Source organism: Homarus americanus, unplaced genomic scaffold, assembly GCF_018991925.1.
Source record: "Homarus americanus isolate GMGI-L3 unplaced genomic scaffold, GMGI_Hamer_2.0 scaffold25013, whole genome shotgun sequence".
NCBI lineage: Eukaryota > Metazoa > Arthropoda > Malacostraca > Decapoda > Nephropidae > Homarus > Homarus americanus.
Genome location: NW_024722158.1, coordinates 1048252 through 1066244, shown reverse-complemented (window position 1 = coordinate 1066244; position 17993 = coordinate 1048252). Strand labels below are relative to the sequence as shown.

Genomic DNA, 17993 nt, shown 5'->3' with positions numbered 1-17993 from the left:
CTACAGCTAACACACTGCACACTGATGATGACCACTGTCCTACGGCTAACACACTGTAGTACACTGATGATGATGACCACTGTCTGGCTAACACACTGTACACTGTTGATGACCACTTTGTCCCTACAGCTAACACTGCACACTGATGATGACCACTGTCCTACAGCTAACACACTGTAGTACACTGATGATGACCACTGTCCTACAGCTAACACACTGTACACTGATGATGACCACTGTCCTACAGCTAACACACTGTAGTACACTGATGATGACCACTGTCCTACAGCTAACACACTGTAGTACACTGATGATGACCACTGTCCTACAGCTAACACACTGTACACTGATGACCACTGTCCTACAGCTAACACACTGCACACTGATGATGACCACTGTCCCTACAGCTAACACATAGCAGTACACTGATGATGACCACTGTCCCTACAGCTAACACACTGTACACTGATGATGACCACTGTCCCAACAGCTAACACACTGTAGTACACTGATGACCACTGTCCCTACAGTAACACACTGTAGTACACTGTGATGATGACCACTGTCCTACAGCTAACTTTACTGTACACTGATGATGACCACTGTCCCTACAGCTAACGTACTGTACTGATGATGACCACTGTCCTACAGCTAACACACTGTACACTGATAGTGACCACTGTCCCTACAGCTAACACACTGTACACTGATGATGACCACTGTGTCCTACAGCTAACACACTGTACACTGATGATGACCACTGTCCCTACAGCTAACACACACTGTACACTGATGATGACCACTGTCCTACAGCTAACACACTGTACACTGATGATGACCACTTTGTCCTACAGCCCCACAACACACTGTACACTGATGATGACCACTGTCCCTACAGCTAACACACTGTACACTGATGATGACCACTGTCCTACGGCTAACACACTGTACACTGATGATGACCACTGTCCCTGGCCTAACACTGTACACTGAAGATGACCACTGTCCTACAGCCCCAACACACTGTACACTGATGATGACCACTGTCCTACAGCCTAACACACTGTACACTGATGATGACCACTGGCCCTACCTTCACTGTACACTGATGATGACCACTGTCCTACAGCTAACATACTGTACACTGATGATGACCACTGTCCCTACAGCCCCTAACACACTGTACACTGAGGATGACCACTGTCCCTAGGCTAACACACTTAATACACTGATGATGACCACTGTCCTACAAGCTAACACACTGTACACTGATGATGACCACTGTCCCTACAGCTAACACACACTGTACACACTGATGATGACCATTGTCCCCAGCTAACACACTGTACACTGATGATGACCACTGTCCTACAGCTAACACACTGTACACTGATGATGACCACTGTCCCTACAGCTAACACACTGTACACTGATGATGACCACTGTCCTAGCTAACACACTGTACACTGATGATGACCACTGTCGACAGCTAACACACTGTACACTGATGATGACCACTGTCCTACAGCTAACACACTGTAGTACACTGATGATGACCACTGTCCCTGCTGGCTAACACACTGTACACTGATGATGACCACTGCCCTACAGCTAACACACTGTACACTGATGATGACCACTGTCCCTACAGCTAACACACTGTACACTGATGATGACCACTGTCCTACAGCTAACACTGTACACTTGATGATGACCACTGTCCCTACAGCTAACACTGTACACTGATGACCACTGTCCCTACAGCTAACACACTGTACACTGAGGATGACCACTGTCCTACAGCTATTAGCACTGTACACTGATGATGACTGTCCCTACAGCTAACACACTGTACACTGATGATGAACACTGTCCCTACAGCTAACACACTGTACACTGAAGATGACCACTGTCCTACAGCTAACACACTACAACACACTGATGATGACCACTGTCCCTACAGCTAACACACTGTACACTGATGTGTGCCACTGTCCTACAGCTAACACACTGTACACTGAAGATGACCACTGTCCTAAGCTAACACACTGTACACTGATGATGACCACTGTCCCTACAGCCTAACGTACTGTGCACTTTGATGATGACCACTGTCCCTACAGCTAACACACTGTACACTGATGATGACCACTGTCCCTACAGCTAACACACTGTACACTGATGATGACCACTGTCCTGGCCTTCAACACACTGTACACTGATGATGACCACTGTCCCTACAGCTAACACAATGTACACTGATGAGTGACCACTGTCCCTACAGCTAACACACTGTACACTGATGACCACTGTCCTACAGCTAACACACTGTACATGATGATGACCACTGTCCTACAGCTAACATACTGTACACTGATGATGACCACTGTCCTACAGCTAATAACACACTGTACACTGATGATGACCACTGTCCTACAGCTAACACACTGTACACTGAGGATGACCACTGTCCCTACAGCTAATGTATGCTGTACACTGATGATGACCACTGTCTACAACACACTGTACACTGATGATGACCACTGTCCTACAGCTAACACACTGTAGTACACTGATGACCGCATCCCTGGCCTAACACACTGTAGTACACTGATGATGACCACTGTCCCTACAGCTAACACACTGTACACTGATGATGACCCTGTCCTACAGCTAACACACTGTATACACTGATGATGAAGCCACTGTCCTACATGTGTGCTGTACACTGATGAAGTGACACTGTCCCTACAGCTAACACACTGTACACTGATGATGACCACTGTCCCTACAGCTAACACACTGTACACTGATGATGACCACTGTCCTACTGGCTAACACACTGTACACTGATGATGACCACTGTCCTACAGCTAACACACTGTACACTGATGATGACCACTGTCCTACAGCTAACATGCCTGTACACTGGTAGTGGCCACTGTCCCTACAGCTAACACACTGTACACTGATAGTGACCACTGACCCACCACAGCTAGCTTGCTGTATGCACTTTGGTAGTGACCACTGTCCTACAGCTAACACACTGTACACTGATGATGACCACTGTCCTACAGCTAACACACTGTAGTACACTGATGATGACCACTGTCCTAGCTAACACACTGTACACTGATGATGACCACTGTCCCTACAGCTAACACACTGGCACTGATGATGACCACTGTCCTACAGCTAACACACACACTGTACACTGATGACCACTGTCCTACAGCTAACACTGTACACTGATATTGACCACTGTCCCTACAGCTAACACACTGTACACTGATGATGACCACTGTCCTACAGCTGTACACTGCACTGTATGATGACCACCTGTCCTACAGCTAACACACTGTACACTGTTAGTGACCACTGTCCTACAGCTAACACACTGTACACTGATGATGACCACTGTCCCTACAGCTAACTTACACTGTAGTACACTGATGATGACCACTGTCCCTACAGCTAACACACTGTACACTGATGATGACCACGGTCCCTACAGCTAACTACACTGTACACTGATGATGGCCACTGTCCTACAGCTAACACACTGTACACTGATGATGACCACTGTCCTACAGCTAACACACTGTACACTGATGACCACTGTCCCTACAGCTAACACACTGTACACTTATGATGACCACTGTCCCTACAGCTAACACACTGTACACAGTGGTGACCACTGTCCTACAGCTAACACACTGTACACTGATGATGACCACTGTCCTACAGCTAACACACTGTACACTGATGATGACCACTGTCCTACAGCTAACACACTGTACACTGATGATGACCACTGTCCCTACGGCTAACACACTGTACACTGATGATGACCACTGTCCCTACAGCTAACACACTGTACACTGATGATGACCACTGTCCCTACAGCTAACACACTGTACACTGATGATGACAGCCACGGTCCCTACAGCTAACACACTGTGTACACTGATGATGGCCACTGTCCCTACAGCTAACACACTGTACACTGATGATGACCACTGTCCCAACAGCTAACACACTGTACACTGATGATGACCACTGTCCTACAGCTAACACACTGTACACTTATGATGACCACTGTCCCTACAGCTAACACACTGTACACTGATGATGACCACTGTCCCTACAGCTAACACACTGTACACTGATGATGACCACTGTCCCTACAGCCCCTAACACACTGTACACTGTTGATGATGACCACTGTCCCTACAGCTAACACTGTACACTGTTGTTGACCACTGTCCCTACAGCTAACACACTGTACACTGATGACCACTGTCCCTACAGCTAACACACTGTACACTGATGACCACTGTCCCTACAGCTAACACACTGTACATTGATGATGACCACTGTCCCTACAGCTAACACACTGTACACTGATGATGACACTGTCCCTGGCTAACACACACTGTACTGATGATGACCACTGTCCTACAGCTAACACACTGTACACTGATGATGACCACTGTCCCTACAGCTAACTTTTTCTTGCACTGATGATGACCACTGTCCTGGCTAACACACTGTACACTGATGATGACCACTGTCCCTACAGCTAACACACTGCACACTGATGATGACACTGTCCTACAGCTAACACACTGTACACTGATGATGACCACTGTCCTACAGCTAACACACTGTACACTTTGATGATGACCACTGTCCCTACAGCTAACACACTGTACACTGATGATGACCATGTCCCTGGCTGGCACTGCAGCCCACTGATGATGACCACTGTCCTACAGCTAACACACTGTACACTGATGATGACCACTGTCCCTACAGCAACACACTGCACACTGATGATGACCACTGTCCCTACAGCCCACTTACACTGTACACTGATGATGACCACTGTCCCTGGCTAACACACTGTACACTGATGATGACCACTGTCCCTACAGCCTAACACAATGTACACTGATGACCACTGACCCTACAGCTAACACTTTGTACACTGATATTAGGCCACTGTCCTACAGCTAACACACTGTACACTGATGATGACCACTGTCCCTACAGCTAACACACTGTACACTGATGATGACCACTGTCCCTACAGCCCTAACACCTGTACACTGATGACAGCCACTGTCCCTACAGCTAACACACCAACTGCACTGATGATGACCACTGTGTCCCTACAGCTAACACGCTGTACACTGATGATGACCACTGTCCCTGGCTGTACACTGTACACTGATGATGACCACTGTTCTACAGCTAACACACTGTACACTGATGATGACCACTGTTCCTACAGCTAACACACTGTACACTGATGATGACCACTGTCCCTGGCTAAAACACTGTACGTGGTACTGTCCTAGCTAACACACTGTACACTGATAGTATTACTGTCCCTACAGCCTAACACATACACTGATGATGACCACTGTCCCTACAGCTAACACACTGTACACACTGATGATGACCACTGTCCTACAGCTAACACACTGTACACTGATGATGACCACTGTCCCTACAGCTAACACACTGTACACTGATGATGACACTGTCCCTACAGTTAACACACTGTACACTGATGATGACACTGTCCTACAGCTAACACACTGTACACTGATGATGACCACTGTCCTACAGCTAACACACTGTACACTGATATTGACCACTGTCCCTACAGCTAACACACTGTACACTGATGATGACCACGGTCCTACAGCTAACACACTGTACACTGATGATGGCCACTGTCCTACAGCTAACACACTGTACACTGATGATGACCACTGTCCTACAGCTAACACACTGTACACTGATGATGACCACTGTCCCTACAGCTAACACACTGTACACTGATGATGACCCACTGTTCCTACAGCCTAACACACTGTACACTGATGATGACCACTTCACAGCTAAAACACTGTACACTGATGATGACCACTGTCCTACAGCTAACACTGTATACACTGATGATGACCACTTTCGCCCTACAGTTAACACACTGTACACTGATGATGACCACTGTCCTACAGCTAACACACTGTGTACACTGATGATGACCACTGTCCCTACAGCTAACACACTGTACACTTGATGATGACCACTGTCCCTACAGCTAACACACTGTACATGATGATGACCACTGTCCCTACAGCTAACACTGCACACACTGATGATGACCACTGTCCCTACAGCTAACACACTGCACACTGATGATGACCACTGTCCCTACAGTTAACTTTACTGTACACTGATGATGACCACTGTCCCTACAGCTAACACACTGTACACTGATGATGACCACTGTCCCTACAGCTAACACACTGTACACACTGATGATGACCACTGTCCTACACAGCTAACACACTGTACACTGATGATGACCACTGTCCTACTGGCTAACACACTGTACACTGATGATCACCACTGTCCCTACAGCTAACACACGTACACTGATGATGACCACTGTCCCTACAGCTAACACATACACTGATGATGACCACTGTCCCTACAGCTAACACACTGTACACTGATGATGACCACTGTCCCTACAGCTAACACACTGTACACTGATGACCACTGTCCTACAGCTAACACACTGTACACTGATGATGACCACTGTCCCTATCAGCAACACACTGCACACTGATGATGACCACTGTCCTAGCTAACACACTGTACACTGATGACCACTGTCCCTGGCTAACACACTGTACACTGATGATGACCACTGTCCTACAGCTAACACACTGTACTTACTGATGATGACCACTGTGTCCCTACATTAACACACTGTATATACACAGTGATGACCACTGTCCTACAGCTAACACACTGTACACTGATGATGACCACTGTCCCTACAGCTAACACACTGTACACTGATGATGACCACTGTCCTACAGCTAACACACTGTACACTGATGATGACCACTGTCCTACAGCTAACACACTGTACACTGATGATGACCACTGTCCCTTCAGCTAACACACTGTACACTGATGATGACCACTGTCCCTACAGCTAACACACTGTACACTGATATTGACCACTGTCCTACAGCTAACACACTGTACACTGATAGTGACCATTGTCCCTACAGCTAACACACTGCACACTGATGATGACCACTGTCCTACAGTTAACACACTGTACACACTGATGATGACCACTGTCCCTACAGCTAACACACTGTACACTGATGATGACCACTGTCCTACAGCTAACACACTGTACACTGATGATGACCACTGACCCTACAGCTAACACACTGTACACTGATGATGACCACTGTCCCTACAGCTAACACACTGTACACTGATATTGACCACTGTCCCTACAGCTAACACACTGTACACTGATGATGACCACTGTCTAGCTAACACACTGTACACTGATGATGACCACTGTCCTACAGCTAACACACTGCACACTGATGATGACCACTGTCCTACAGCTAACACACTGTACACTGATAGTGACCACTGTCCCTACAGCTAACACACTGTATACACTGATGATGACCACTGTCCCTACAGCTAACTTTTTATTACACTGATGATGACCACTGTCCTACTCGGCTAACACACTGCACACTGATGATATTGACCACTGTCCCTACAGCCCCACAACACACTGTACACTGATGATGACCACTGTCCCTACAGCTAACACACTGTACACTGATGATGACCACTGTCCTAGCTAACACACTGTACACTGATGATGACCACTGTCCCTACAGCTAACACACTGTACACTGATGATGACCACTGTCCTACAGCTAACACACTGTACACTGTTATTATTAGTGACCACTGTCCCTACAGCTAACACACTGTACACTGATGATGACCACTGTCCCTACAGCCTACACACTGTACACTGATGATGACCACTGTCCCTACAGCTAACACACTGTACACTGATGATGACCACTGTCCCTTCAGCTAACACACATGCACTGATGATGACCACTGTCCCTACAGCCTAACACACTGTACACTTTGTTAGTGACCACTGTCCTACAGCTAACACACTGTACACTGATGATGACCATTGTCCTACAGCTAACACACTGCACACACTGATGACCACTGTCCCTACAGTTAACACACACTGTACACTGATGATGACCACTGTCCCTACAGCTAACACACTGTACACTGATGATGACCACTGTCCTACAGCTAACACACACTGTACATGATGATGACCACTGACCCTACAGCTAACACACTGTACACTGATGATGACCACTGTCCTACAGCTAACACACTGTACACTGATGATGACCACTGTCCTACAGCTAACACACTGTACACTGATGACCACACTGTCCCTACAGCTAACACACACACTGTACACTGATGATGACCACTGTCCTACAGCTAACACACACTGATGATGACCACTGTCCCTACAGCTAGCACTGTACTGATGATGACCACTGTCCCTACAGCTAAACACACTGTACACTGATGATGACCACTGTCCCTACAGTAACACACTGTACGCAGTGATGACCACTGTCCTACAGCTAACACACTGTACACTGATGATGACCACTGTGTCCCTACAGCTAACACACTGTACACTGATGATGACCACTGTCCCTACATGGCCTAACACACTGTACACTGATGATGACCACTGTCTAGCTACACACTGTACACTGATGATGACCACTGTCACTACAGCTAACACACTTGTAGTACACTGATGATGACCACTGTCCTAGCTAACACACTGTGAGTACACTGATGATGACCACTGTCCTACAGCTAACACACTGTAGTACACTGATGATGACCACTGTCCCTACAGCTAGCGTACTGTACACTGATGATGACCACTGTCCCTACAGCTAACACACTGTACACTGATGATGACCACTGTCCCTACAGCCTAGCATTACTGTACACTGATGATGATCTCTGTCCTAAAAGCTAACACTGTATACACTGATGATGACCACTGTCCCTACAGCGAAAGCTAACACACTGTACACTGATGATGACCACTGTCCCTACAGCTAACACTGCACACTGATGATGACCACTGTCCTACAGCTAACACACTGTACACTGATGATGACCACTGTCCTACAGCTAACACACTGTACATGGATGATGACCACTGTCTACAGCTAACACACTGTAGTACACTGATGATGACCACTGTCCCTACAGCTAACACACTGTAGTACACTGATGATGACCACTGTCCCTACAGCTAACACACTGTAGTACACTGATGATGACCACTGTCTACAGCCTAACGTACTGTACACTGATGATGACCATGTCCCTGGCCTTTAACACACTGTACGCATTAGTGACCACTGTCCCTACAGCTAGCATTACTGTGTACACTGATGATGATCTCTGTCCCTAAAGCTAACACACTTTGTACACTGATGATGACCACTGTCCCTACAGCTAACACACTGTACACTATTTATTGATGACCACTGTCCCTACAGCTAACACACTGTACACTGATGATGACCACTGTCCCTACAGCTAACACACTGTACACTGATGATGACCACTGTCCCTACAGCTAACACACTGTACACTGATGATGACCAAGTGTCCCTACAGCTAACACACTGTACACTGATGATGACCAGTGTCCTACAGCTAACACATGCACTGATGATGACCAGTGTCCTACAGCCTAACACACTGTACACTGATGATGACCACTGTCCTACGGCTAACACACTGTACACTGATGATGACCACTGTCCTACAGCTAACACACTGTACACTGATGATGACCACTGTCCTACAGCCTAACACACTGTACATGATGATGACCACTGTCCCTACAGCTAACACACTGTACACTGATGATGACCAGTGTCCCTACAGCTAACACACTGTACACTGATGATGACCAGTGTCCCTACAGCTAACACACTGTACACTGATGATGACCACTGTCCCTACAGCTAACACACTGTACACTGATGATGACCAGTGTCCTACACTACACTGTACTGCACAGTACAGCACAGCACAGCACAGTTCAAAGCAGCATTGAGCAACACAGTACAGAACAATGCAGTGGAGCACAGTACAGAACAGTACAGGGCACCACAGTATAGTACAATTTCACTGCAAAATAGCACATTAAAGTACAGTATAGCACAGTACAGTACAATACAGTACAGTGCAGCACAGTAGAGTATAGTACAGTAGAGCACAGCAGAGTATAGTACCGTAGAGGTCAGTATAGTACAGTAGAATACAGTATAATGCAGTACAGTAGAGTACAGTATAGTACAGTACAATAGAGTTCAGTATAGTACAGTAGAGCACAGCAGAGTATAGTACCGTAGAGTCCAGTATAGTACAGTAGAGTACAGTATAATGCAGTACAGTAGAGTACAGTACAACAGAGTTCAGTACAGTGCAGTAGAGTACAGTGGAGTAGAGTACAGTAGAGTGAGATAAAATACAGTACAGTAGAGTACAAAGCAATACTGTACAGTACAGCACAGATAGAGTACAGAAGAAGAGTACAATACAGTGCAGTGAAGTAGAGTAAGGTACAATGCAATACTGTACAGTACAGCACAGTAGACTGATGAGGTAAGCTAGTAGACTAAAATAAATGAGTACAGTAGAATAGAGTACAGTACAGTGCAGCACAAAACAGTATGAGTACAATACAGTACAGTACAGCACAGTGCAGTAAGTGAAGTACAGTAAGTAGAGAGTACAGTAAGTACAGTACAGTACAGTAAAATGAAGTACAGTGAATAGAGTACAGTACAGTACAGTAGAAATACAGTGAGAGTAAAGTAGGAGTACAGTGCAGTGAAATTACAATAGGTAGAGTACAGTACAATAGAATAGAGTTAGAGTGAAGTACAATAGAATTGAGTACAGTTCAGTACAGTGAGAATTACAGTACAGTACAGTAGAGTATAGTACAGTAAAGTGCAGTACAGAAGGGTTACAGTACAGTGCAGTGTGATGGAAGTACAGATGCTGAGATTACAGTATAGTATAGTACAGTACAGTACGGTACAGTAGAGTACAGTACAGTACGAGTACAGTACAGGAGAGTACAATACAGCATAGTAGAGTAGAGTACAGTACAGAAGAGTACAGTATAGTAGAGTACAGTACAGTAGAGAACAGTACAGTATAGTACAGTAGAGTACAGTAAAGTACAGTACAGTAGAGAACAGTACAGTATAGTAGAGTACAGTAGAGTACAGTAAAGTACAGTACAGTAGAGAACAGTACAGTATAGTACAGTAGAGTACAGAACAGTAGAGTACAGAACGGTACAGTAGTGCAATAGTATAGTTAGGTGGGGTGCAGTACAGTGAAATACATTACAGTGATGCAGATTGAGTACAGTAGAGTAAAGTACAGCACAGTAGAGTACAGTAGAGTACAGTGCAGTACAGTAAAGTGCAGTATAGAAGAGTACAGTACAGTGCGGTAGTGTACAGAACAGATGAGTACAGTATAGAACAGTAGAGTACATTACAGTAGAGTACAGTAAGTACAGTACAGTACAGTAGAGTACAGTACAATAGAGTAGATTAGAGTAAAGTACAGTACAGTACAGTACAGTACAGTGGAGTAGAAGTGAAGTACAGTGCAGTACAGTAAGGTACAGTACAGTAGGGAATACAATAGAAGTATAGTAGAGTACAGTATGGTACAGTACATTAAAGCAATACAGTACAGTACAGTACAATACAGTTCAGTACAGTACGATACAATAGAGTACAGGAGAGTACAATACAGTATAGTACAGTCGAGTACAGTTCGTAGAGAAATTACAGATGAAGTATAAAGTACAGTACAGTAGAGAACAGTCAAGTATAGTACAGTCAGTACAGTGGTAGAGTACAGTGAAATTACAATTACGGTACAGTACAGTAGAGTACAATACAGTATAGTAAGTGAAGTACAGTAGAGGTACAGGTGAGTACAGTACAGCGAAGTACAGTACAGTGAGTACAGTACAGAAGAGTACAGTAAGTACAGTGTGGTAGAGTACAGTATAGACAGTGAGAGTACATACAGTAGAGGTACAGTAAGTTCAGTATAGTACAGTACAGTGAGGTACAGTAAGTACAGTACAGTAAGTACAGTACAGTACAATAGAGCAGATTAGAGTAGAGTAGAGTACAGCAGAGTACAGTGCAATACAATGGTACAGTACAGTAGAGTACAATACAGTATAGTAGAGTAGAGTACAATACAGTATAGTACAGTAGATCAGAGTACAGTTGAAGTACAGTACAGTGCGATAGAGTAGAGTAGAGTAGAGTACAGTAGAGTACAGTAGAGTAGAGTACAGTACGGTACAGTACAGGAGAGTACAATACAGTATAGTAGAGTAGAGTACAGTAGAGTACAGTATAGTAGAATACAGTAGAGTACAGTAAAGTACAATAGAGTAGAGTACAGTACAGCACAGTAGAGTAGAGTACAGTACAGTAGAGTGCAGTTCAGAAGAGTACAGTGCAGTAGAGTACAGTATAGTGAAGTACAGTAAGTACGGTACAGAACAGCACAGTACAGTACAGAAGAGTACAGTAGACTACAGTGCAGTAGAGTACAGCATAGTAGAGTAGAGTAGAGTAGAGTAGAGTACAGTACAGCACAGCACAGTAGAGTTCAGTACAGTACCTTACATTACAATGCAGTACAGTACACAGTGCAGCCCAGTACAGTATAAGACAGTACAACACAGCACAGTACAGTACAGTACAGCATAGCACAGTACAGTACATCACAGTACAGTACAGCATAGTACAGTACATCACAGTACAGTACAGCATAGTACAGTACAGCACAGTATAGTACAGCATAGCACAGTATGGTACATGACACTACAGTGCATTATAGTACAGTACAGCATAGTACAGTACAGTATAGTACAATACAGTACAGCATAGCACAGTACAGTACATCAAATTACAGTACAGTATAGTGCAGTACAGCATAGTACAGTATAGTACAGCATAGTACAGTACAGTATAGCAAAGTACAGCATGTACAGTTACCAGAATAGTACAGTACAGCAAAGTACAGTGCAGTGCAGTACAGTACAGCATAGCACAGTACATCACACTACCGTACAGTATAGTACAGTACAGCATAGTACAGTACAGTACAGTACAGTATAGTATAGTACAGTACAATACAGTCTTGTATAGTACAGTACAGTCCAGTACAGTACAGTACATTACAGTACAGTTTTGTATGGTACAGTCTTGTATAGTACAGTACAGTACAGTACAGTACAGTCCAGTATAGTACAGTACAGTACAGTACAGTCCTGTATAGTACAGTATAGTTCTGGCCTCTTCCTATAAAGGACCAAATTAAACGATATATCTCTTTAATATATACCCACACAATGATATTACTATGATAATAATAATAATTGTAAGAGTGATAATAGTAATCAATAATAACAACATGTATCACTAGTATAAAACACGTCAATAAATGGAGCAGCACAAGAGATGTTCCCACTCCACCTGTTACTTCACTACATGACAACACACCTTATCTGTCTTGAGCTCTGTCATGGTCTTGTGCTGTGGTGGAGGAGTACTCTTGGACTTGACTGTTGTCGTGGACTGTGGAGCGGCGTTGTTCACCACCCGCTTAGGGAGAGTCAGGCCCATGGCAGCAAAGGTTCGGTAATACTGTGACACATAGGTTAAAACAGAGAGTCGATCAGGTACTACATTATCCACCATGTCCTCAGCGTCCAGGAGGGCGGGGATGTAAATGCTGCTCAGCTACACGGAACGCCAGAGCATTGTTCTCCAAGATGTTCTCTGGCTTCAGCGAGGAGAATTCACTGTTGACAGACATACAGTAAACACAATTAATACAAAGAAATAAATATTTTGTAACAGTACTCGTGGCATTATCCCAGCTTAACTATAGGAAGTACTTGTGGCATTATCCCAGCTTAACTATAGGAAGTACTTGTGGCATTATCCAAGCAACTATAGTAGAGTATAGCTTGGCATTATCAGCAACTATAGTAGTGCGGCATTATCCAGCAATCTATAGTAAGTACTTGTGGCATTATCAGCAACTATAGTAGAGTACTCGTGGCATTATTCCAGCAACTATAGTAAGTACTTGTGGCATTATCCCAGCAACTATAGTAAGTACTTGTGGCATTATCCCAGCAACTACAGGAAGTACTTGTGGCATTATCAGCAACTATAGGAACGTGGCATTATCCCAAGCAACTATAGTAATACTTGTGGCATTATCCCAGCAACTACAGGAGGTACTTGTGGCATTAACCCAAGCTAACTACAGGAGTACTTGTGGCATTATTCAACAACTATAGTAAGTACTTGTGGCATTAACCTAGTGTAACAATAGGAAGAACTGTGGCATTATCCGGCTTAACTATAGGAAGTACTTGTGGCATTATCCCAAGCTAACTATAGGATGCTTGTGGCATTATCCATCTTAACTAGAGGAAGTACTTGTGTCCCAGCAACTACAAGGAAAGTACGTGGCATTATTCCAGCTAACTATAGAGATTGCTTGTGGCATTAACCTAGCAACAATAGGAAGAACTTGTGGCATTATCCCAACAACTATAGTAAGTACTTGTGGCATTATCAGCAACTAGGAAATTACTTGTGGCATTTTCCCAGCTTTACTATGGAGTACTTGTGGCATTATCCCAAGCAACTACAGTAAGTACTTGTAGCATTATCAAGCAACTACAGGAAATACTTTAGCATTATCCAAGTAACTATAAGTACTTGTGGCATTATCAGCACAACTACAGGAAGTACTTGTGGCATTATCAGCAACTACAGGAGTACTTGTGGCATTATCGGCTTAACTACAGGAAATTGCGCATTATCAGCTAACTAGAGGAGAGTGCTGTGGCATTATCCAAAGCAACTACAGGAAGTACTTGTGGCATTATCCAAGTAACCTATAGGAGTACTTGTGGCATTATCCAGAAGCAACTACAGGAAGTACTTGTGCATTATCAAGCAACTGGAAATGCTTGTGGCATTATCCAGCAACTATAGGAAGTAGTGGCATTATCCAGAGCAACTATAGGAGTACCTGTGGCATTATCCAGAAGCAACTACAGGAGTACTTGTGGCATTATCAAGCAACTATAAGAGTACATTGTTACATTGTCACAACAACTATAGGAAGTACTTGTAGCATTATCCAGAAACAACTATAGGAATACTTGTGGCATTATCAAGACAACTATAGAGTAGCATTTACACTGTCCAAAACAACTATAGGAAGTATTTGTTGCATTATCCGAGCAACTGGGAAGTACTTGTGGCATTATCCAAGCAACTACAGGAAGCACTTGCATTATCAGCAACTACAGAGTAGCTTGCATTATCAACAACTAGAGGAGTACTTGTGGCATTATCCCAGCTAACTACAGGAAGTATTTGTAGCATTATCAAGCAACTATAAATGCTTGTGGCATTTTTCAACAACTATAAGTACTTGTGGCATTATCCCAGCTTAACTACAGGAAGTATTTGTAGCATTATCCAAGCTTAACTATAGGAAGTACTTGTGGCATTTTCCCAACTTAACTATAGGAAGTACTTGTGGCATTATCCCAGCTTAACTATAGGAAATACTTGTGGCATTATCCCAGCTTATTTATAGGAAGTACTTGTGGCATTATCCCAGCTTAACTATAGAAAGTATTTGTGGCATTATCCCAGCTTAACTATAGGAAGTAATATCTTATAGTAACCACACACACACAGTACACTCAACCCCCAACAAAGTAGGAGGTTGAGTGACACCTTACATGAGGTCTGGTCTGAAGCGATGTATGAGGGCGCAGAAGGCGAGACCATTGCGCCAGGCTGTTGTCATGTTAGAGATGCTGACCCCCTGGTAGCCATCCGTGGCCCGTCTAGCCCACAGCTCCAGGGCCTTGGTGCCTCGACGCTCCACTCATGATGTCTGGAACAACATAAACAATTATTAGCATGTTACTTACACCTCAGGGACAGTCACTCATAATATAACTTTATGGAGGCGTGGAATGGATTTCAGAATGAACACCGCGACTCCTGTTGTCTCGGTGAGGATGTGAAAATCCTAATTTGTCCATTGTGTCATAATTTCTCCTAGAAAATCATGCAGATAATTTTTGGATTGAGGGTACACGTTTAAACCATAGATCTCGGACCCCTTTTGAGGATTTACTGGGTTTTGGAGTTCTGGGTATAGTTTAAGTTAAAGTGATAGGTATTTGGCTCACTATAACAGGCTATAGTTAACTGTAGAGAAGATCAATACAAAGTCTCCAGGCCACAGTATAGCCACCAACCTATGATGAACTATGTACGACCAAGTAAAGCTTCAGTAATGTAGTGTATCTCGTCAGTAAGGTTCAGGAGACGTGGCCAGGAAGGGTGACAGTGTGTGCCGCCTCTACATCATCTTTAAAACTCTCCAACTAAAAATTGTAAAGAAAGTTGATGTTCCCTGTGAGAGATGCTGGTGAGTATTAAAACACACACACACACACACACCCTGGAAATGCCATCCCTCAGTGACCTCCACCACCAAGCACTGGAAAGGTTTGGCAGCCAACTAATGCACCACCCTCGTCATCGCCACCTCCTGCAGCCCCCCACCCAACTCGCGCAGTCCGCCACTACAACAAAATACAGCCCATAAGAGCCAGCACTGATAGATATAAGAACAGCACCATCCCATCTATTGTTAAAATAATAAACAACTCCTGATTTATGTACTGTACAGCCCTGTAAATGTATTCAATGCATATTATATCATTATGTATAAATCAAATGTAAGTCTGTATATTTTCAGCTACCGTTTATTTTTATTATTATTATTATTATTACAGACACACACTAATGGTTGTACGTCAACTTCGTCATTACCAGGTGCAAAAGACACACTCATTATACAATCATAATAAAACAACAAACTTCCTGCGCCAAACGATGTTCTTTTGTTATTACCGAATCTCTCTCTCTCTCTCTCTCTCTCTCTCTCTCTCTCTCTCTCTCTGACGACAATTATCTAACCTTGGATGGTTAACACTGGTCCTTGATATACTGTATGTACCTGTGTTAAACGTCTCACAGCAGGTGCACGTTCTGGTGATGGTGGTGGGAGGAGTGATGGTGGTGGTGGGAGGTGGTGATGGTGGTGGGAGGTGGTGATGGTGGTGGGAGGTGGTGATGGTGGTGGGAGGTGGTGATGGTGAGTGGTGGTGGTGGGAAGGAGTGGTGATGGTGGTGGGAGGAGTGGTGATGGTGGGAGGTGGTGATGGTGGTGGGAGGTGATGGTGGTGGGAGGAGTGGTGATGGTGGTGGGAGGAGGTGATGGTGGGAGGAGGTGGTGATGGTGGTGGTGGGAGGAGGTGGTGAGGTGGTGGGAGGTGGTGGTGGTGGGAGGAGTGGGGTGATGGTGGTGGGAGGTGGTGATGGTGGTGGGAGGAGTGGTGATGGTGGTGGGAGGGTGGTGATGGTGGTGGGAGGGAGTGGTGATGGTGGGAGGAGGGTGGTGATGGTGGTGGGAGGAGGTGGTGGTGGTGGGGAGGGTGGTGATGGTGGTGGGAGGGTGGTGGTGGTGGGGGTGGTGGGGAGGGTGTGGTGGTGGGATGTGGTGGTGGTGGGAGGTGGTGATGGTGGTGGGAGGATTGGTGATGGTGGTGGGAGGAGTGGTGATGGTGGGAGGTGGTGATGGTGGGAGGAGGAGTGGTGATGGTGGTGGGAGGTGGTGATGGTGGTGGGAGGTGGGTGGTGGTGGGAGGTGGGTGATGGTGGTGGGAGGGTGGTGATGGTGGGAGGTGGTGATGGTGGTGGGAGGGGGAGGTGGTGGTGGTGGGAGGGAGTGGTGATGGTGGTGGGAGGAGTGGTGATGGTGGTGGGAGTGGTGATGGTGGTGGGGTGGTGATGGTGGTGGGAGGAGTGGTGGTGGTGGTGGGATTC

The 17993-nt window shown here is 45.0% G+C and overlaps 1 protein-coding gene across 1 annotated transcript in view; it reads right to left on the bottom strand.

Annotated features, from left to right (window-relative positions):
• LOC121862058 (MICAL-like protein 1) overlaps window positions 1–15972 on the bottom strand; it is a gene marked incomplete at its 5' end in the record, with an annotated part of 81602 nt that extends 65630 nt beyond the window's left edge. Inside the window, 3 exon segments of the mRNA XM_042359988.1 lie at window positions 13554–13779; window positions 13781–13855; window positions 15830–15972. Of these exon segments, the coding sequence (XP_042215922.1) occupies window positions 13554–13779; window positions 13781–13855; window positions 15830–15972 (444 nt within the window).
• Between the last annotated feature and the right edge of the window lie 2021 nt (window positions 15973–17993).